This window comes from Phyllobates terribilis, unplaced genomic scaffold (assembly GCF_046119375.1).
Source record: "Phyllobates terribilis strain yellow unplaced genomic scaffold, ASM4611937v1 Scaffold_2__4_contigs__length_985480577, whole genome shotgun sequence".
Taxonomy (NCBI): Eukaryota; Metazoa; Chordata; class Amphibia; order Anura; family Dendrobatidae; genus Phyllobates; species Phyllobates terribilis.
This window is the reverse complement of record NW_027362762.1, coordinates 540849731-540872902: the sequence shown is the minus strand read 5'-3', so window position 1 is coordinate 540872902 and position 23172 is coordinate 540849731. Positions and strand designations below refer to the sequence as shown.

Here is a 23172-nt window from a genome sequence, read left to right as displayed (position 1 = left end):
AGCTGCCAAAAATTAGGATGGAGCAACTTGCAATGCCCCTTACAAGAGCCATGCAGTACAGCATATTACAAACATAAGTCCCATTATTGGGGAGTGGGTGTCCCATAGTATTTGCTTATGCTTTCCTAGCAAAAGCTGCCAAAAATTAGGACAGAGCAACTTGCAATGCCCCTTACAAGAGCCATGCAGTACGGCATATTACAAACATAAGTCCCATTATTGGGGAGTGGGTGTCCCATACTATTTGCTTATGCTTTCCCAGCAAAAGCTGCCAAAAATTAGGACGGAGCAACTTGCAATGCCCCTTACAAGAGCCATGCAGTACAGCATATTACAAACATAAGTCCCATTATTGGGGAGTGGGTGTCCCATAGTATTTGCTTATGCTTTCCCAGCAAAAGCTGCCAAAAATTAGGACAGAGCAACTTGCAATGCCCCTTACAAGAGCCATGCAGTACGGCATATTACAAACATAAGTCCCATTATTGGGGAGTGGGTGTCCCATAGTATTTGCTTATGCTTTCCCAGCAAAAGCTGCCAAAAATTAGGACGGAGCAACTTGCAATGCCCCTTACAAGAGCCATGCAGTACAGCATATTACAAACATAAGTCCCATTATTGGGGAGTGGGTGTCCCATAGTTTTTGCTTATGCTTTCCCAGCAAAAGCTGCCAAAAATTAGGATGGAGCAACTTGCAATGCCCCTTACAAGAGCCATGCAGTACAGCATATTACAAACATAAGTCCCATTATTGGGGAGTGGGTGTCCCATGGTATTTGCTTATGCTTTCCCAGCAAAAGCTGCCAAAAATTAGGACGGAGCAACTTGCAATGCCCCTTACAAGAGCCATGCAGTACAGCATATTACAAACATAAGTCCCATTATTGGGGAGTGGGTGTCCCATAGTATTTGCTTATGCTTTCCCAGCAAAAGCTGCCAAAAATTAAGATGGAGCAACTTGCAATGCCCCTTACAAGAGCCATGCAGTACAGCATATTACAAACATAAGTCCCATTATTGGGGAGTGGGTGTCCCATACTATTTGCTTATGCTTTCCCAGCAAAAGCTGCCAAAAATTAGGACGGAGCAACTTGCAATGCCCCTTACAAGAGCCATGCAGTACAGCATATTACAAACATAAGTCCCATTATTGGGGAGTGGGTGTCCCATAGTTTTTGCTTATGCTTTCCCAGCAAAAGCTGCCAAAAATTAGGACGGAGCAACTTGCAATGCCCCTTACAGGAGCCATGCAGTACAGCATATTACAAACATAAGTCCCATTATTGGGGAGTGGGTGTCCCATGGTATTTGCTTATGCTTTCCCAGCAAAAGCTGCCAAAAATTAGGACGGAGCAACTTGCAATGCCCCTTACAAGAGCCATGCAGTACAGCATATTACAAACATAAGTCCCATTATTGGGGAGTGGGTGTCCCATAGTATTTGCTTATGCTTTCCCAGCAAAAGCTGCCAAAAATTAAGATGGAGCAGCTTGCAATGCCCCTTACAAGAGCCATGCAGTACAGCATATTACAAACATAAGTCCCATTATTGGGGAGTGGGTGTCCCATAGTATTTGCTTATGCCTTGCAAGCAAAAGCTGCCAAAAATAAGGACGGAGGAACTTGCAATGCTGGCACCCTGGTGGTATAGTGGTGGTGGAGGCTGACGATAAGGAGAAGAAGATTAAACAGCCGAAACGAGGAAGCGTATACCCATGTGTGGGTGTGAAGCGGTGCATGTGAATACACCTCCCAAAATAACACAGTGGATTTGACTTTATGTTACTCTGCTGTCATTTGGTGGTGATGAGAAGTCTGGCCCAATCCAGCCCTTGTTCATTTTGATAAGGGTCAGCTTGTCAGCATTGTCAGTTGACAGGCTAGTGCGCTTATCAGTTATAATTCCCCCAGCGGCACTAAAAACACGCTCCGATAACACGCTAGCGGCAGGGCAGGCCAGGACCTCCAAGGCGTACAGAGCGAGTTTGTTATGTTCTGCTACGAGAGCTAAGGAAAGAGAGGAGATCTGTCCCTACGATAGAACTCAGCTTAATCCCTACGATGTAACAGGGGACCTGATCCTGCGATCAGACCTGCTAAAGTCCTAAGCTAGTCTGTACGGAGACCTATAGATGTGGGGAAGGAATCCCTACAAGTACTAAGGACTGGGAGGAAAATGGGACACCTCCTAACAGAAATAGTAGCAGACAGATGAACAAACAAAATATATAGTACATAGAGGTCCGTAGACCAAGCAAACTAACAGAGTTAGATACAGAGCACAGGCTAGCTAGAAAGTAGCTATACAATGAAGTCCAGCAAAGCCAGAAGGGCGGAGCAGGATTAAATAGGCCAACAAGGTCATGTGACCAGCAAAGGAAAAAACCTAAGAGCAAGGTTCTAACAGTACCCCCCCTTCTAAGAGGATCCTCCGGATCCCCTAGGACCAGGCTTATCAGGAAATCTCCTGTGAAACGCTCTGATAAGTCTGGACGCGGAAACATCATCCGACCTCACCCAAGAGTTATCCTCGGGTCCGAAACCTTTCCAGGCCACAAGATACTGCAAACTACCTCTATACCGTCTAGAGTTAAGGATGCGAGAAATTTCATATTCCCCGTCCTCCACCACCGGAGGAACAGAGGCAGAGGCGTCACAATCCCATACAACAGCTTTTTTCAACAGAGAGACATGAAATACCGGATTAATTCTCCAGGAGGTAGGAACCTCCAACCTAACAGCAGATTGGTTGACAACCTGAAGCACCTTAAAGGGCCCTACAAACTTGGGACCCCATTTCTTAGAAGGAATCCTCAACCGCAGATTCCTAGAGGACAACCAAACCATGTCTCCAACAGCGAACAAAACCTCCTGTCGTTTCCTATCAAAGTAGTCTTTAGATTTTCTGTTGGCCTCCTGAAGATTACCACGCACATCCGTCCAAACTCTCTCCAAATCACCGGAAAAATTCTCCTCCTCAGGCACGGCAGATCCTAACTTGGAGAACGACCCAAACGACGGATGTCTCCCAGAACAACAAAAAAGGCGAACAACCAGCAGAAGAAGATGTATGATTGTTCAGAGCAAATTCAGCAAGTGGCAGAAACTCAGACCACCCCTCTTGATTGTCTGCCACAAAACAACGCAAGAACTGCTCAACATCCTGGTTTTTCCTTTCTGTCTGGCCATTAGATTCAGGATGAAATCCGGACGAGAACGACAAATGAACTCCCAACCTGTCACAAAAGGCACGCCAAAAACGAGCCACGAACTGAGGCCCCCTATCAGAAACAATGTCAGTAGGAACGCCATGAAGTCTGACAATTTCCTTGACAAAGGCCTTAGCGAGAGTTTTAGCGCAGGGCAGTTTGACGAAGGGAACCAAGTGACACATCTTGCTAAAACGGTCCACGACCACCCAGGTGACAGTAAAACCCTCAGAGGGGGGAAGGTCAGTTATAAAGTCCATAGCCAAATGTGTCCAAGGAGCACTGGGAACCTCCAAAGGACAAAGCAACCCCGCAGCAGGAGTATGTGAGGACTTAGATCTAGCACATATAGTACATTGACGCACCCACTTAATGACTTCCTTCTGCCATCCAGGCCACCAAAAACTGCGACCCACCAGTCTCTTGGTCTCAGAGATTCCGGGATGACCTGCCAACCGAGATTCGTGACACTCAACAAACAAATCTCTCCTAAAGGTCCCAGGCACAAACAACCTCCCATGAGGAGTGTTAGATGGGGCATTCTCCTGTGCTTTAAGAATCTCATCTTCCAAAACGGAGTCCAAAGCAGCTATCACAACACCTTCTTGTAAAATGTTCTCCTCTTTCTCAACACCGACTATGGGAGAAAAACTGCGAGACAAGGCATCCGCCTTAACATTCTTAGTACCAGGGATGTAAGTAACGGAGAAATTAAACCGCGAAAAAAACAGTGCCCACCTAGCCTGACGGGCATTCAGGCGCTTGGCAGCATCAAGATATATCAGATTTTTATGATCCGTAAGAACCTGAACGGGAAATTCCGCACCTTCCAAGAAGTGGCGCCAGTGTTCAAATGCGAGTTTAATAGCCAATAATTCCCGATTACCAATATCGTAATTCAGTTCAGTCTCCGAAAATTTTTTTGAAAAAAAGGCACAGGGATGTAATCCATCCCCGTTATCCTGAGACAATACTGCGCCAACCCCCACAGAGGAAGCATCAACCTCAACCAAAAACGGCTTAGTCACATCAGGCTGCATAAGGATGGGAGCAGAGGTGAACCTCTCCTTGAGATACACAAAAGCTTCAATGGCCTCAGAAGACCACTGAACCGCATCAGCACCTTTCCTGGTGAGATCGATCAGAGGTTTGACAATACTAGAAAATTTTTTTATGAATTTTCTGTAATAATTGGCGAAACCTAAAAACCTCTGTATCGATTTCAAACCAATAGGCCTAGGCCATTCCTGTACAGCTTGAACTTTAACCGGGTCCATCTCAAAACCTTCGCTGGAGATAATGTAGCCCAAAAAACTAATTCTCTGTACAGCGAACTCACATTTCTCCAGCTTAGCAAAAAGCGAATTGTCCATTAATAACTGTAATACCTCACGTACGCTCCGCCAATGAGACTCCAGATCCGGCGAATAAATCAAAATGTCATCCAAATACACAACCACATTTTTGCCGATCAAAGGTCTAAGGATGTCATTAATAAGATTCTGAAAAAATGCAGGAGCATTAGTAAGACCAAAGGGCATAACCAGATTCTCAAAATGACCCACAGGAGTGTTAAAAGCAGTCTTCCATTCGTCACCCTCCTTCATGCGCAACAGATTGTATGCCCCCTTAAGGTCAATTTTAGAGAACCACTTGGCCCCCATTAACTGGTTAAACAGATCAGGAATCAATGGCAGTGGGTAAGGATTGCGTACAGTAATTTTGTTAATCTCACGAAAATCCAGACAAGGACGTAAACCACCGTCCTTTTTTTTTACAAAAAAAAATCCAACCGCCACAGGAGACTTAGAGGGCCTAATGTGACCAGCGGCCAAACTTGTCTGTATGTATTCCTCCAAAGCCTTCCTCTCAGGAATAGTAAGGTTAAATAAACGACTTTTAGGAAGAGTCTCTCCAGGGACAAATTCAATAGAACAATCATAGTCTCTATGGGGAGGCAAAACCTGCGATTCCTTCTCAGAAAAAACTCTCCAAAAATCCTGAATAGGAACAGGCAATTCTCCCCTATCCAAAGCTGCAATACGCCCGTTACAACACTTGTCATAACATTTATGGCTCCAGGATTTAATTTCACTGGTAGACCAATCCAGGATTGTGAAATTTTAACCAGGGCAATCCCAATATTACTGGAGAAGGCAAGTTATTCAAAACTACCAAATCCAATTTCTCATGGTGAACACCATTAATAGTGAGAGGAAATTCACAGACCTTGAGAGTAATATTCTTCAAAGGGGAACCATCCACAGAAACCACAGCAATGGGGGATGATAAAGGTTCGGGTTTTAAATTGAGTCTTTCCAAGAATCCCCCATCAATTACATTCAGAGTAGACCCACAATCAACAAACACCCGAAGTTCCATTAATTTTTCCTGAGCAATCGTGGAAGCAGCTAAAAATACACCCTTGGAATTTAAACAGGCAATACGGGCATGACTGACCATTTTTTTTTCTTTCTTCATACGAAGTTCACAGCCTTTAATCAAATGACCAGATTTTCCGCAATAGAAACACAAGCCTTCAGAAAATCTACGGTCTTTTTCTTGAGAGCGAGGTGCCACCGATCCAATCTCCATTGGTTCACCACTGTTAGTACACACATTCTCATAACCAGAAACTGACATAGCAGAGGATTTGCTCTCATTAACAATTGCACGCAGTCTCCTATCCACCCGTATAGCTAATTGCATAGCCTGTTGCAAATCTTCAGGTGTAGGATAAGCAATTAGCAGGTCTTTAACCCTTTCATTGAGCCCAGCAAGAAATAGACTTTTCAGAGCAGAATCGTTCCACCCTGTTTGAGTAGACTAACGACGGAAATGAGTACAATATTTTTCCACATTACCTGATCCCTGTCTCAAACGCCTCAACTTAGTCTCAGCTGATGAGACACGGTCAGGATCATCATACAACAGTCCCAAAGCAGAAAAAAAACTATCCACTGATCTGAAGCATGTATCACTAGGTTGCAAAGAAAAGGCCCACTCCTGAGGCTCTTTGCGCAAAAGTGACATTATGAACCCTATGCGCTGGGATTCATCCCCAGAGGACTTGGGTCTCAAACGAAAATACAATAAGCAAGCATTTTTAAATGAAAAAAATTCTCGGTGTTCACCAAAAAATAAATCCGGCAAACGTACCTTAGGCTCCAAGAAATGTGCTCCAGGACAGTTACTCACGTGCTGACGGAGCTCGGCCACCTCCAGAGAGAGTCCCTGCAGGCGATGAGCCAAATCCTGAACCGACACCATGATGGAACAGAAAAATCTTTCCTTAGAGAATTTGCAGGCTGGACTTACTGTTATGTTCTGCTACCAGAGCTAAGGAAAGAGAGGAGATCTGTCCCTACGATAGAACTCAGCTTAATCCCTACGATGTAACAGGGGACCTAATCCTGCGATCAGACCTGCTAAAGTCCTAAGCTAGTCTGTACGGAGACCTATAGATGTGGGGAAGGAATCCCTACAAGTACTAAGGACTGGGAGGAAAATGGGACACCTCCTAACAGAAATAGTAGCAGACAGACGAACAAACAAAATATATAGAACATAGAGGTCCGTAGACCAAGCAAACTAACAGAGTTAGATACAGAGCACAGGCTAGCTAGAAAGTAGTTATACAATGAAGTCCAGCAAAGCCAGAAGGGCGGAGCAGGATTAAATAGGCCAACAAGGTCATGTGACCAGCAAAGGAAAAAACCTAAGAGCAAGGTTCTAACAGAGTTCATTCCAAGAGTCCAGCTTGGATACCCAATAATTAAAAGGCACAGAGGAATCACGGAGGACGCTGGTACGATCGGCAAGCTACTCCCTCACCATCTTTTGAAACTTTCCACTCCTTGTGAGAGTACCCCGCGCCTCAGGGCCTGTAAGCTGGGCGGGTGTCAGAAAACTGTCCCAGAACGTTGACAATGTTCCCCTGCCTCTGCTGGATTGGAGTTGCATCTCTCTCGCATGTACGCCTTGGTTGGGCAACGAACTGTGACCTCTGCCGCTAGCGTGTTCAGATGGGAATTTTTTTAAGAGTTCTGCAGCAAGGGCCTTCTGGTATTGCCCCATTTTTGTAGACCTCTCCACCTCAGGAATAAGAGAGTGAAAGTCCTCCTTGTAGCGGGGGTCTACAAGTGTCACCAACCAGTAATGACTGTCACCCAACATTTTGACAACGCGAGGGTCACGGTTAAGGCAGCGTAACATAAAGTCAGCCATGCGTGCCAGACTGGTAACGGGCAAGATTTCCGTGTCCTCACCAAGATGACGACTGACCATGCTCTCCTCCTCCTCTTCCTCCTCCCCCCTGTCCTTAGGCCACCCATGCTGAACCGACGGTATGACACTTGTACAGGTACTACCGTCTACAACGCATGATAGCAGCTCCTGTTCTTCCTCCTCCTCCTCCTCTCCCTCATTGTCCCCCAATGCATGTTGGGATGAGATGAGGCTGGGCTGTGTGTAATCGCCCGCTACGGCTTCTTGATCGATCTCATCATACTCTGGCTGCAATGCCTCCTCTTTAATTCTCTGCAGAGAGCGTTGCGAAAGACAGACAAGTGGGATGCTGACACTAATGATGGCGTCATCGCCACTCACCATCTTGGTGGCCTCCTCAAAGTTTGTCAGGATGGTACATATGTCAGACATCCAGGTCCACTCCTGAGGTCTTATGTGTGGAGTCTGACCTGAATATCGACGGCCTTGTTGCAGCTGGTACTCCACAACTGCTCTCTTCTGCTCACAAATCCTTTGCAACATGTGGAGGGTAGAGTTCCAACGTGTGGGGACATCACCCACCAGTCGGTGTGCCGGAAGCTGCAATCGTTGCTGCAATACAGCAAGGGCGGCGAAAGCTGTAGCCGACTTGCGAAAATGAGCTGACAGGCGGCGTACTTTCACGAGCAGATCTGGAAACTCGGGGTACGATTTAAGAAACCGCTGAACCACGAGGTTAAACACATGAGCCAGGCATGGTACGTGTGTGATCTCACCTCGCCTCAGAGCCGCCACCAGGTTACGGCCATTGTCACACATGACCATGCCGGGATGTAGGTTCAGCGGTCTCAGCCACAGATCTGCCTGCTCTTTCACAGCTGTCCACAACTCACAAGAAGTGTGAGGTTTATAACCTAAGCTTATGAGTTTCAGCACAGCCTGTTGCCGCTTGGCGGAGGCAGTACTGCAATGCTTCCAGCTTGTAACTGATGTGGTGATATCTGAGATGGAGGCTGAACATGAGGAGGAGGAGGTGGAGGAGGATGCGCAGGAGCTGTACACTGTGGGGGCAACTCTGACTGACATAGGGCTCGCAATCCTCGGTGTGGGGAGGATGTGTTCCGTCCCAAGGTCCGACTGGGTCCCGGCTCCCACTATGTTTACCCAGTGTGCCGTCAGAGAGATGTACCGTCCCTGGCCACAAGCACTTGTCCACGTGTCCGTTGTCAGGTGGACTCTCCCAGTAACTGCGTTGTTGAGGGCACGGCAGATGCTTTGGGACACGTGCTTGTGTAGTGCGGGGATGGCACACCGGGCAAAATAGTGTCGGCTGGGGACCGAGTACCGAGGGACGGCCACCGCCATAAGATTGCGGAAGGATTCCGTCTCCACCAGCCTAAAAGGCAGCATTTCCAATGCAAGCAGTCGTGAAATGTGCGAATTTAGGACTGTGGCCTGTGGGGCGTTAGCTGCGAATTTCCGCTTTCGTTCAAAGGTCTGGGATATGGACAATTGAACGCTGCGGTGGGACGTGGACGTTGATGCTGTTTCTTGAGAAACTGCCATAACAAGTGAAGACTGAGAGGAGGGGGCATCTTTACATGCAGTATGGACAGGGGATTGCCTTGCACACACAACAGGGGGTTCTATTGCACGCACAACAGTGGAAGAAGCAGTGGTGACACCCGCTGACACTGGTCGTGGACCCTGGGTTTCGCCCCACAAAGTCGGGTGCTTTGCTGCCATGTGCCTGATCATGCTGGTGGTGGTCAGGCTGGTAGTTTTGTCACCCCTGCTGATGCTGGCATGGCAGGTGGAACATATGGCCTTTTTGGGGTTATCAGCAGAGTCTTTAAACAAATTCCAGACTCTGGAAGACCTACCGCTTGTACTGGCAACGTCCCTCGTGTTGGTGTTACGGGGAACGGTTGCCTGCCTTCTGTCTGCGGCCACCACACTGCTTCTTCCTGCCTGTTGGGGTACTCTGCCTCTCTCCCCCTGTGTGCTGATGGCCTCACTCTGCATGTCCTCCTTCCACATTGGGTCAGTTACTAGATCATCCACCACCTCCTCCTCTTCCACTTGCGCACCACAATCCTCCTCCTCACTTCCTGGCAATTGTGTCTCGTCATCGTCCACCTCTTGTGACAGATTGCCAACGTCGACTTCCTGTGGTCGTGGCTGTTCAAATATTTGGGCATCGCAACATGGGATCTCCTCTTCCACCACTTCAAGCGTATCAGGCGAGGGGCCCAAATATGGAAATGGACCAGTGAACAGCTCTTCAGAGTGTCCAAGTGTGGGATCACTTGCTGTCTGACGACACTTGGCATGGTGGGAGGAAGGAGCATCAGGGTGAGGAGGAGTATGCGGTCGAGACTCACGGCTACTAAGAGTTGACCGTTTGGAAGACAGACCGGAGGTGGTGGTGCCCAGGTAACTGGAAGTATTATCTGCTATCCAATTAATAACCTGTTCACACTGATCAGTTCTCAATACTGGTGTTGTTCTGTGCTTCCCTAGTAATTCGGTCAAGAAGTGGGAGTGAGAAGATGTGGCTGTTGGTTGTGGCACATTTTCACCTTGGCCACGGCCCCGTCCTCTGCACGAACCATCACCAGAACGTCCACTTCCACGTCCCTTGCCACGCGCCTTGCCCATTGTAAATTAAGTAAAATAGCTTACACTTGCACTATCAATGGAAAAAGGGAACCCCTGAGTAGATTAGAACCGTGGAAGAGGAAAACCACAGTTATTGTTTACTTGGGTATACCACACTTTTTTAAATAGAGATATTTGCGGCTGAACAGTGAGCGACACACTCAAACTGCTTTTTTTTTAGATACCAAAGGCCCAAAACTGGATAGTACAGCGAATTGACGCGTGGAACTGCGAAACCACACTGGGATGTTGGGCCTACACAAGACTATTTTCAACAGAAATATTTTTGTGTCACAACAGTCAGGAGACACTACTGTTTTTCTTTACGGAAAAAACTACCAAAAGCTGAATAATAGAGATTTTTTACCGTGGGATGGCAAAACCACAGTTATTGTTTACTGGGGTATACCACACTTTTTTAAATAGAGATATTTGCGGCTGAACAGTGAGCGACACACTCAAACTGCTTTTTTTTTTAGACACCAAAGGCCCAAAACTGGATAGTACAGCGATTTGACCCGTGGAACTGCGAAGCCACACTGGGATGTCGGGCCTACACAAGACTATTTTCAACAGATATATTTTTGTGTCACAACAGTCAGGAGACACTACTGTTTTTCTTTACGGAAAAAACTACCAAAAGCTGAATAATAGAGATTTTTTACCATGGGATGGCAAAACCACAGTTATTGTTTACTGGGGTATACCACACTTTTTTAAATAGAGATATTTGCGGCTGAACAGTGAGCGACACACTCAAACTGCTTTTTTTTTAGATACCAAAGGCCCAAAACTGGATAGTACAGCGATTTGACCCGTGGAACTGCGAAACCACACTGGGATGTCGGACCTACACAAGACTATTTTCAACAGAAATATTTTTGTGTCAAAACAGTCAGGAGACACTACTGTTTTTCTTTACGGAAAAAACTACCAAAAGCTGAATAATAGAGATTTTTTACCATGGGATGGCAAAACCACAGTTATTGTTTACTGGGGTATACCACACTTTTTTAAATAGAGATATTTGCGGCTGAACAGTGAGCGACACACTCAAACTGCTTTTTTTTTAGATACCAAAGGCCCAAAACTGGATAGTACAGCGATTTGACCCGTGGAACTGCGAAACCACACTGGGATGTCGGACCTACACAAGACTATTTTCAACAGATATATTTTTGTGTCACAACAGTCAGGAGACACTACTGTTTTTCTTTACGGAAAAAGCTACCAAAAGCTGAATAATAGAGATTTTTTACCGTGGGATGGCAAAACCACAGTTATTGTTTATTGGGGTATACCACACTTTTTTAAATAGAGATATTTGCGGCTGAACAGTGAGCGACACACTCAAACTGCTTTTTTTTTAGATACCAAAGGCCCAAAACTGGATAGTACAGCGATTTTGACCCGTGGAACTGCGAAACCACACTGGGATGTCGGGCCTACACAAGACTATTATCAACAGATATATTTTTGTGTCACAACAGTCAGGAGACACTACTGTTTTTCTTTACGGAAAAAACTACCAAAAGCTGAATAATAGAGATTTTTTACCGTGGGATGGCAAAACCACAGTTATTGTTTACTGGGGTATACCACACTTTTTTAAATAGAGATATTTGCGGCTGAACAGTGAGCGACACACTCAAACTGCTTTTTTTTTAGATACCAAAGGCCCAAAACTGGATAGTACAGCGATTTGACCCGTGGAACTGCGAAACCACACTGGGATGTCGGGCCTACACAAGACTATTTTCAACAGATATATTTTTGTGTCACAACAGTCAGGAGACACTACTGTTTTTCTTTACGGAAAAAACTACCAAAAGCTGAATAATAGAGATTTTTTACCGTGGGATGGCAAAACCACAGTTATTGTTTACTGGGGTATACCACACTTTTTTAAATAGAGATATTTGCGGCTGAACAGTGAGCGACATACTCAAACTGCTTTTTTTTTAGATACCAAAGGCTCAAAATTGGATAGTACAGTGATTTGACCCGTGGAACTGCGAAACCACACTGGGATGTCGGGCCTACACAAGACTATTTTCAACAGATATATTTTTGTGTCACAACAGTCAGGAGACACTACTGTTTTTCTTTACGGAAAAAACTACCAAAACCTGAAAAATAAAGATTTTTTACCGTGGGATGGCAAGACCACAGTTATTGTTTACTGGGGTATACCACACTTTTTTAAATAGAGATATTTGCGGCTGAACAGTGAGCGACACACTCAAACTGTTTTTTGTTTTTAGATACAAATGGCCCAAAATGGATAATACAGAGGTTTGAACCGTGGATGTGCAAAACAACACTTCTGTTTCTCTAGCCTACACCAGACTATTTTTAACAGTTATATTTGTGTCTGAAAAATCAGAGACATGCTTTTTTTGGGGGGGAGGGGGGACACACCAAAAGGTTAATAAGACGGGTATTTGTACAGTGTGAAGGAGGAAAAAAAAGGAGGATTTAGATGAAAAAAAAAGGATTTTTCCTGGCCCCCGACACCTGGTGCTAAGTCCAGCAATTTCAGCAACAGGAGCACACAGGACTGTAATGCAGCGTTTGCTGGTATAACCACTGTGTCTCCTATACAGCCTGCCTGCCTGGTATCTGGGATGGATATTAGTCCTGAAAAGGACTGTTTGTTTGTTCTGGCAGCCTTTTCAGACCCTACACTAACTATTTCACAGTTTATATCTCTCCCTAAATCAGCAGCGCTGTCCCTACACTGTCTAATCCGGAGCGACTGTGTCCAAGATGGCGGCGCCCCGTTTTAAATACTCGAGGTGACGCTGTGCGGCCAGCCAATCACTGTAATGCCCACAACCAACATGGCTGCAGCATTACAGTGACTGGCTGGCAATCCCTGCATGTTCATTGGTGCTGTAAAGAGCGCCAAACATGCAAGGCGGAGACCCGAGCTCCCGCCCGAGTAACCCGGAAATGCTCGGTGCTCGCCGAACATCCCGAGTAGCGTGATGCTCGGGCGAGTACCGAGCAGTGTCGAGCATGTTCGCTCAACACTACCTTATACCCTTTGGAAGTTGTGTGTTTGCTAATAACAGCAGTTCTGATGTCCTCAGACAGATCCTTTGTCTTCACTATTGTGACAAAGAAACAGGGTCTACCATGTGGCTTTTTAAATCACTAAAGTCATCATTCATTGGCTAATTCAGGTCACATGGGTACTGACAATCACAGGAGAATATATTTTGCGATTTACCACAGGTGAGTCAAAATGTATTTCCATACTAAATTAATGTTAAGGGTGCCAATACCAGTGTTACAGCAAGTTTTAGGTTTTCCTATTTTTCCCTCCCATTGTTTTTGGTTTTAAATCCTTGTTTATCATTTTCTCTTTTATATTTAACACAAGGGCTCTATACAAAAAACTGTTGTTTTTTTCAGGAGATATTGCACATTATGTACTTAAACTTCATGGGTGCCAATAACGATGAACAGGACTGTATGTAGAATGCTATAGTTTGTATACATGATATTTCTCTAGGTTAATGAGCATGAGACCTTTGTATATGTGCACTTGAGTTTACATGAAATGATAATGGAAAGGCTTTAGTTCTTTACCGTTTGACTTTTGGCTCCTGGGTGGCAGGTTGCTTGCTAAGAGTCTGAGAGCTCTCAGAACATGGACTGCATGATAAAGTGATAAAAGAGAGTCCGTGATGGCTTGAAAATGAAACATTTAAACAAAGTTAGTCATATCTACTATTTGAAACAAGTCTAAATGAAGGCAATTGTAAACCAGTCAGCTTGAACAGAGGTGCCAACAATGTAGATACTAGTGGGGCCCAAAAGGTACTTCAAATTAGCTCATTAAAGGGATTCTGTCAGTAGCATCAACCCTCCTAAACTGTCTATATGGGTATGTAGGTCATATGAAGCTGAATAAAATGATACCTTGATATCTGCGATTTGATGTCTTATTCCAGAGAAAAGTACATTTTCTTAATATGTAAATGAGCTGTTAAGATCTATGGGATGGATACATATCTGCATGAAAATCGGCCTCCAGAGCTTATTTTAAATAATAGAGGGAGTTACCAGTGTAAGACATGTAACTAACATAGGACAGTAGAACGGAACTGTGTTTCATTACAAATACATTTGCACCAGCACCTCTCACTGCTCTCCTATCTTGTAACACTGGCTGTCTGTGAGATGGAAGCTGAAGCTCTATAGGAGGCCAACCGCAAAGGTGTTTTACCCCTTCACGACTTTTGACATATAGGTACGTCAGAGGTTGTGCCCCTGCCATTGATGCGGGCTCCAACGCTGAGCCCGCATCTTTCCCCACATTTGATGGCTATCAAGTGCCTCTAAAAGCCGCGGGTGGATCTGAGAACCACCCGTGGCTGTTAACCAGTTAAATACCGCTGTCAATCACTGACAGCAGCATTTAACATGTACCGTTCGGAAGCGCTTCACAAGTCATGTCACGTGATCATAGAGCACTGATGTCTCCTAAGGTGAATATTGAAGTCAGGAAAAGGTAAAAAAAAAAGTTTTAAAAAATATAAAAATATAAAAACAGTAGTTCAAATCACCCCCTTTTTTGCCCTATTAAAAATAAAACCATTAAAAAAATTACACGTTTGATATTGCTGCGTTCAGAAATGTCCGATCTATGAAAACATGAGGAGAAAGTAGAAAAATCAAAATGCCAGAATGACGTTTTTTTGGCCGCCGCAACATTGAAATGAAATGCAATGAGGCTATCAAAACATTGTATCTACCCTAAAATGGTATCAATAAAAATATCAGATCTGGGCACAAAAAAATAAGCCCTCACCCGGCCCCAGATCATGAAAAATGTAGATGCTATGGGTCTCAGAAAATGGCGACAATAAGCAAATTTCTTTTTTCTTAAAAATTCCAGAATTTTTTTTTCACAATTTAAGTAAAAAAAAACCTATTTATGTTTGGTAACTTCATACTTCTGCTGACCTGGGGAATCATATTGCCAGGTCAGTTTTAGCACTTAGTGAACATGGTAAATAAAAAAAACAATTGTGCAATTGCACTTTTTTTGCAATTTCACCGCACTTTGAATTTTTTTTCATGTTTTCCAGTACATTATGGTAAAATCAATAGTGTTATTTAAAAGTACAACATGTCCCACAAAAAACAAGCCCTTATACGGCTATATAGATGGGAAAATAAAGTTATGGCTCTGGGAATAAGGGGAGCAAAAAACGAAAACGCAAAAATGGAAAATAGCAAAGTCATGAAGACGTTAATGCTGTACTGCGTCAGTTATAATCACACACAGCTCTGCAGTGATATCAGGAGGGCAGACTGTCAGCCATTACACATCTCACTTATAACTCCCCCTTTAGTTTAAAGCAAGTTAACAAGTTATGGAGGCGGAATGTCACAGATATCTGTGTTTGTCCCTTAGATATTTACATATTAAGAATATGTGGAATGTGGATTCCTCTGGAATAAGACATCGGATCACAGATATCAAAGTATCATTTTATTAAACTTTTTATGACCTGCATGTCCATATAGACAGGTTAGGAGGGTTGATCCTACAGACAGATTCCCTTTAATTATAGCTCTGTCACTTATCTTTTGAAATGTTTCCATCATGCATCTGAAGGAAGTATCCCATATGGGAACATAGTTTAAAGCTTGTGTTATAAGATTGAATCCTTCATTATTAAGCTGAGACAAGCTGAGGTAAGCATCAATACTATAGTAAATAATGAGCTACATAAAGCATATAACACTAGACCTCAGAGAAGTTCCTGTTACAGAACCACAAGCTGCTTATATAATGATAGAATATTTACTTATCTCTATACGACCTGTTATTTGATGAGTCCCCCATCACTTGTCAGTAGTGTGGATCTATTGCACCCGTGTATAATATAAGAAATATCAGGATTGCTTTTATTAATAAATACTTAAATCGACAGGACCAGCTTCAAATCAGTATCAGTTATTTCACAGGCAGTTTTTGGTGTTATTTTTGTTAGTTCTCCTGTGGATGCTGATTTTGGTCTGAAGAGTAACCCATGGTTGATCATAATAAGTTGTTCTGTTAAGGACCTCTCCTAACATGTCGACAATATTGTGCTGTTATTTACATGCTATAATTTTAGCTAAATGCTCAGATTATAGGCTATTAAGATTATATTCTATTTTTTTTCACATTGGTAATCCATACAGTGACCTCATACTTAAGCTACAATTGAAGTTAATTATGCACTTTTCAGCACTTAAATGACCATAGTTATCAGGCACTTTCCAACTAATAGCCTTTATGCATATAAGAGTACATTTTATATGGCTCATTACAAAGCTCATTACAAAGCCTGTGCTATTGTACAGTTTCCCTGTTAATTGCTAACATTCAATGATTTGACTACAGTAGATTACCATTGATTTCCTAGCCTATAAAGGTTGTCAATTAAGAATAATCATATTTTATACATTAAAGAGGCTACTTAGCTGTATGTTTATAATGGGTGCACATTTTGTATGAGTAGAAACCATGTATATACATACAGTATAATTATTGTTTTACGTGATGTTTACGTTTCATATCCGTTTGGTAGTAAAAGCTTTACTAATAAATTTCCATTGGGCAGTACAGTCCTGAGGATCAATAATGGGACACTTCAGATGTAATTAAACCACATGTCTATATGGGTTTTCTAGCAGGAAGATAATCACATGAAGTTTTGACTAAATTGCTTTTAATTCAAAATCATTGCTATCCCATCGTAAAAAGTAATGACTTCTCAGAATTTAATATGCACAATCCATCTTGAAGCCAATTTTTGCTCTAGGATTGTTTCCAGGTTTTTTTTTTTGCTGTTCTTTTAATTGCATCATTTAATAAATTATTTTGTTGGACAATGTAGGTTCAGAAGTGAATGACCAATAATATACTGCTCAAAAAATAAAGGGAACACTTAAACAACAGAATATAACTCCAAGTAAATCAAACTTCTGTGAATTCAAACTGTCCACTTAGGAAGCAACACTGATTGACAATCAATTTCACATGCTGTTGTGCAAATGGAATAGACAATAGATGGAAATTATTGGCAATTATCAAGACACCCTCAATAAAGGAGTGGTTCTGCAGGTGGGGACCACAGACCACATCTCAGTACCAATGCTTTCTGGCTGATGTTTTGGTCACTTTTGAATGTTGGTTGTGCTTTCACACTCGTGGTAGCATGAGACGGACTCTACAACCGACAGAAGTTGCTCAGATAGTGCAGCTCATCTAGGATGGCACATCAATGCAAGCTGTGGCAAGAAGGTTTGCTGTGTCTGTCAGCGTAGTGTCCAGAGGCTGCAGGCGCTACCAGGAGACAGGCCAGTACACCAGGAGACGTGGAGGGGGCCGTAGGAGGGCAACAACCCAGCAGCAGGACCGCTACCTCCGCCTTTGTGCAAGGAGGAACAGGAGGAGCACTGCCAGAGCCCTGCAAAATGACCTCCAGCAGGCCACAAATGTGCATGTAATTGCACAAATGGTTAGAAACCAACTCCATGAAGGTGGTATGAGAGCCCGACATCCACAGATGGTGGTTGTGCTCACAGCCCAACATCGTGCAGGATGCTTGGCATTTGCCACAGAACACCAGGATTGGCAAAGTTGCCACTGGCGCCCTGTGCTCTTCACAGATGAAAGCAGGTTCACACTGAGCACATGTGACAGACGTGACTGAGTCTGGAGACGACGTGGAGAGCAATCTGCTGCCTGCAACATCTGTCAGCATTACTGTTTTGGCAGTGGGTCAGTAATAGTATGGGGTGGCATTTCTTTGGAGGGCCACACAGCCCTCCATGTGCTCGCCAGAGGTAGCCTGACTGCCATTAGGTACCGAGATGAGATCCTCAGACCCCTTGTGAGACCATATACTGGTGCGGTTGGCCCTGGGTTCCTCCTAATGCAGGACAATGCCAGACCTCATGTGGCTGGAGTGTGTCAGCAGTTCCTGCAAGATGAAGGCATTGGAGCTATGGACTGGCCCGCCCGTTCCCCAGACCTGAATCTGATTGAGCACATCTTGGACATCATGTCTCGCTCCATCCACCAACGTCACGTTGCACCACAGATTGTCCAGGAGTTGGCGGATGCTTTAGTCCAGGTCTGGGAGGAAATCCCACAGAAGACCATCCGCAACCTCATCAGGAGCATGCCCAGGCATTGTAGGGAGGTCATACAGGCAAGTAGAGGCCACACACAATACTGAGCCTCATTTTGACTTGTTTTAAGGACATTACATCAAAGTTGGATCAGCCTGTAGTGTGTTTTTCCACTTTAATTTTGGGGGTGACTCCAAATCCAGGCCTCCATTGGGTAATACATTTGATTTCCATTGATGATTTCTGTGTGATTTTGTTGTCAGCACATTCAACTTTGTACAGAACAAAGTATTCAATGAGAATATTTCATTCATTCAGATCAAGGATGTGTTATTTGAGTGTTCCCTTTATTTTTTTGAGCAGTGTATATAAAAGCTGAACTATGGACCTAAAATAGCACAATACTGTCATGGCGGAAGCCATGAAGAAAACTAACTTGCCTTTATTATTATACCTTCAATTTTAAAATAAAATACCCAAATGCTATAAAGTTAAAGAAAAATCATATACCTTCCTTTTTCAAGGTGTGGGCTCTTAAAAGAAGCAGCAGGAAGCCTACGAGCAACAGAGAGCATGATCATAGTATTAGAAAGACAAGTCTCGATAGAGTCTAAAAACCTTAAGCAAAATAAATAAAACATTATCTGGTGATCCCTGACCTCAACTCAACCATATGACTTACTGTTTTCTGGAAATGAGAAGATCATTTCCCCTTTAAGCACATCAATTTTTTTAGATATTTACACTGTACTGGCATTTTAAATTTACAGAGTTATTCAAAATAATAACATTGTATGATAATTTAGGTTTAGATGATATAAACAAAACCAACAACCCTGCCATGACATGACATGCCACCCACTAAACCATCTGGTGCTTGGTGTATTTATTACCCATCAGACTATATAAACCATATTGTCTGTCCATTGTGTTTTTCTTGCATTAATGGAGAAATAACATGGGACAGATACAATGTACATGTGTATTCAAAGGTAAATAACTATTGTTAAATATGATTAAAGTATGATTGTTACAACCTGATAAAGCTCTATCCACACTTGCGATTTCACATTCCATTTATCTGTTCCATTTATAGGAACAGACAAACAGAATTAATGTTAAAAAAACAGATCTGTTGCATAACTAATGTGAACAGTACTGTAAAGACTTCACTGATTATTATTTGGTCCATTTGATGTTTGTTATATGTCCATTTTAGATAAAGCGCGTCAAACAGAACTTTATCTACAGGGACTTGCAAAAGTATTCACCACCTTGGCATTTTTCGTGTTTTGTAACCTCACAATCTGGAATTTGACTGCTTTTTATGAGGGTTTACATCAGTTCATGTACATACCTACAACTGTGAAGATTTGATTTTCTTTATAATGTGAAGAAAACAACAAATAGGACAAAATAACTGAAAATGTCAGTGTGCATAACTATTCACCCCCCTAAAATCAGTACTTTGTAGAGCCTCCTTTTGCAGCAATTACAGCTGCTAGTCGCTTTGGATAAGTTTTTATGAGCTTTACACATCTTGCCACTGGGAGTTTTGTCCATTCCTCAAGGCAAAACTGCTCCCCCTCCTTCAAGATAGATGGTTTCCTCTAATGAATAGCAATCATCAAGTCTGGCAACAGATTCTCAATTGGACTAAGGTCTGGGTCACTCCAAAACATTAACCCATTTCCCCTTAAACCACTCAAGTTTTGTTTTCACAGTATGCTTTGAGTCATTGTTTTGTTGGAATGTGAACCTCCATCCCTGTCTCAAATCACTGACAGACTGAAACAGTTTTTGCTCAAGAACATCCCTGTATTTCGCACCATCTATCTTCCCTCTGATTCGGACCATTTTCCCTATCCATGCTGCTGAAAAACAGGGGTTCTTGGGGTGATGAGCTGTGTTGGTTTGGCGCCAGACATAGATTTTACCTTTGTGACCAAAAAGTTAAATTTTGGTCTCATCTGACTACAGCACCTTCCTCCATACATTTGGGGAATCTCCCTCGTGTCTTTTGGCAAACTCAAAATGAGCCTTACAGTTTTTGTGCGGAATTAAAGGCCACTCTTCCATAAAGGCCACTTCTGTGGAGTGTACGGCTTATTGTGGTCGTATGGACTCATACTCCAGTCATCGCTTGGGAACTCTGCAGCTCTTTTAGGGTTTCCTTTGGTCTCTGTGCTGCCTGTTTGATTAATGTCCTCCTGGCCTGGGCTCAGAGTTTTGGTGGGTGGCCCTTTCATGGCAGGTTTGCTGTGGCACCATGTTCTTTTCATTTGATGATAAGGATTTGATGGTGCTCCAGGGGATCATCAGAGATTGGTGTGACATGCACAAGTAGTGCTGTTGCTTTAAAAGCATTCAGCAACTATTAGAAGTAACACAAGCACATGAGACAGGAAGTGTTGTGCTCCAGAAGCATCTAGCAACTAGAGGGGTTAACACAGTCACAGGAGAAGGGGAGTGTTTTAGCAGAGCCCCAGGGAGATTGTGGGGAAGTTGTTTACTGTCTGGCTGGAGTCGAAAAGAAAGGTGGTGTGTGTGATCTATATCTCACAGAAGTGCCCCTGCAAGTGAAAAGGATTCAAGTCAGGAGTAAAGCTAAGCACAGATCATGTAGAGTTCCTGAACTAACAGTGCATTGTCAGGCAGAAAGATAAGGACTGGATGAAATGGTGTTACAGGGATCATCTCCCTCAGTAAACCCCCCCTCCCGCCTCCATCTCACTGTGCTGTAAAGAATGCTGTGTTCATGAATGTGCCTTTGCATTAGAACGGTGCTGTCCTGTACTACTAGGAAGACTGTGAACTGCTGTGCTGCTAAGGAAACTGTACTGTTTGTCACTAGAGCCTGTTGCTCATAAGACTTAACTTGCACTGGCTGCATGTTCTACCATTTATGAGGACTCTTGTCAAGTGTGCCTGGTCAGCAAGTGAAACAACCTACGTGTCTGTGCCTGAGGGTCAATACCCCTGTGTGCCTGGGAAAAGCTGCAGCACATGGTCTATGGTCTCCCTGAGTAACGGCTCCCCCAGGATTCAAAAGAATTCATGTAACCTGTCTCGCCCCTATCTGAACCTAGCGGCCGTAACATACCTGGCGGCGTCCTTGCATAGTGGTCCATCTCCCACTATGCAAGAGCGCGCACTTGATCTCCAATCCAGAATGTCTCTCTGGCTTCCCTCCATGCTGTCTGTTTGTGTCTGTTTCTGCTGCTTAAGGGCGGCGCCCGATCACTTCCTGCTTTTTGTACCTGCTGCAGGCACACCCCTTGTGCATCCTCAGCCTATTGCTGTCTGTCACCTGGTACTTAAACCAGCTGCTCCAATTAACCCATGCCTGAGCATTGTGTTTCATTTAGTGTGCTCTTGCACTCTGAATGTGCCAGGTCCCTTCTGTGTTCTCTTGTCTGCCTATCCAGGAGGCTGTATTTCCAGGCCTGTCTGAACACGCTCCTAGCCTGTTCCTCCCGCCTTCTAGGGGCCGATTACCTAGACCCGCTCCTGTATCTTGTCTGTCCTGTCTGAACACGCTCCTAGCCTGTTCCTCCCACCTTCTAGGGGCTGCTACCTAGACCCGCTCCTGTATCTTGCTCCTGTGTCTGTTCTTGTCTGTATACTCTTCTAGCCTGTTTCCTGTTTTTCTCTTTGTCCGTACCTTTCCTTTTTCTGCAGAGTCTGAACTCGTACCTAACTCCTGCTCGTTGTCACTGTACTCCCGTTTGTGACTCCTTTGCTCTGACTCCTTTGCTCACTGCTTCGGCAGTCTCGCTCTGCTCTGACTCCTTTGCTCACTGCTCCGGTAGTCTCGCTCTGCTCTGACTTCTTTGCTCACTGCCCCGGCAGTCTCGCTCTGCTCTGACTCCTTTGCTCACTGCCCCGGCAGTCTCGCTCTGCTCTGACTCCTTGCTCACTGCTCCGGCAGTCTCACTCAGCTCTGACCCTTTGCTCACCACTCCAGGCGGCCTTGTCCTGCTCTACTCTTGCTCACTGCTCCAGGCGGCCTTGTCCTGCTCTACTCTTGCTCACCGCTCCAGGCGGCATTGTCCTGCTCTACTCTTGCTCACCGCTCCAGGCGGCATTGTCCTGCTCTACTCTTGCTCACTGCTCCAGGCGGCCTCGTCCTGCTCTACTCTTGCTCACCGCTCCAGACGGTCTCGTCCTGCCCTGCTCTCGCTCACCTCTCTGGACGGCCTCACTCTGCTGTGTTTGTCCGCCACATCTGTGGTTCTGTTCCTGAGTCCCAGTGTGTACTGGGTCCTATCCCGCCTGTGTTCCTACCTGCTAGTGCCTCCCTGTCTGCACTCTAGCCGTGCTTGCCTGTACCCCCCTGCCTGCATACCCGTCTGCCTGCATACCAGTCGTGCCTGCCTATTCCCACCAGTCTGTGTGCCAGCCTAACCATTCTGATCCTGTATTCCTCTGTGTGGGTCAACAGCCGTGTCCGGGGTCTGTCCTGGAGTAGCACCTGGTCCCTCTGCTCGGTTCCTCCTTGGTGCACTGGCGTCGTATGCCGTCGTGCGACCCTGGTCGGATCGGGTGAATACCTAGTTACGCCCCTCCAGGCATTCACTCTCCGGCACGGTCCAGTGGAATCACACGCACACGCCGCTCAGCCCGGGCGTGTGCATTACAGCATGCTCAGGCCTACACACTCACCCTGACCAGTGGGGCTCCCCCGAATGCTCTCAGACACCCAGGCCCATTCCTAACCAGTACTATTGTTGGGTCATTAATAATTCCTACAATAAAGACCCTGGACTGTTTGAAGCGGACTCTGAACTCTTACTATTGCGGCCTGCACTATCACCCCCAGCATCCACCCACACTGCCCTGAGGCTACACTCCTCCCGTGGGAAGCTAGCCCACCCCTGTGCTGCACACCAACACCAGCCTCTGCGGTCTGCCCCACAGCAGCGGCTAT

At 44.7% G+C, this 23172-nt stretch overlaps 1 protein-coding gene across 7 annotated transcripts in view; it reads right to left on the bottom strand.

Moving 5' to 3' along the window:
• LOC141220357 (transcription elongation factor A protein 3-like) overlaps nucleotides 1-23172 on the bottom strand; it is a 166680-nt gene that overhangs the window by 125794 nt on the left and 17714 nt on the right. For 5 of the 7 annotated variants that reach the window (XM_073666285.1, XM_073666289.1, XM_073666320.1 and 2 more), the window contains 2 exons: nucleotides 18753-18797; nucleotides 13695-13796 (listed from right to left, as the gene is read on the bottom strand). In XM_073666285.1, the coding sequence (XP_073522386.1) occupies nucleotides 13695-13796; nucleotides 18753-18797 (147 nt within the window). The remainder of the gene's footprint in view (nucleotides 1-13694; nucleotides 13797-18752; nucleotides 18798-23172) is intronic. The other 2 variants (XM_073666299.1, XM_073666307.1) reach the window with 1 other exon arrangement.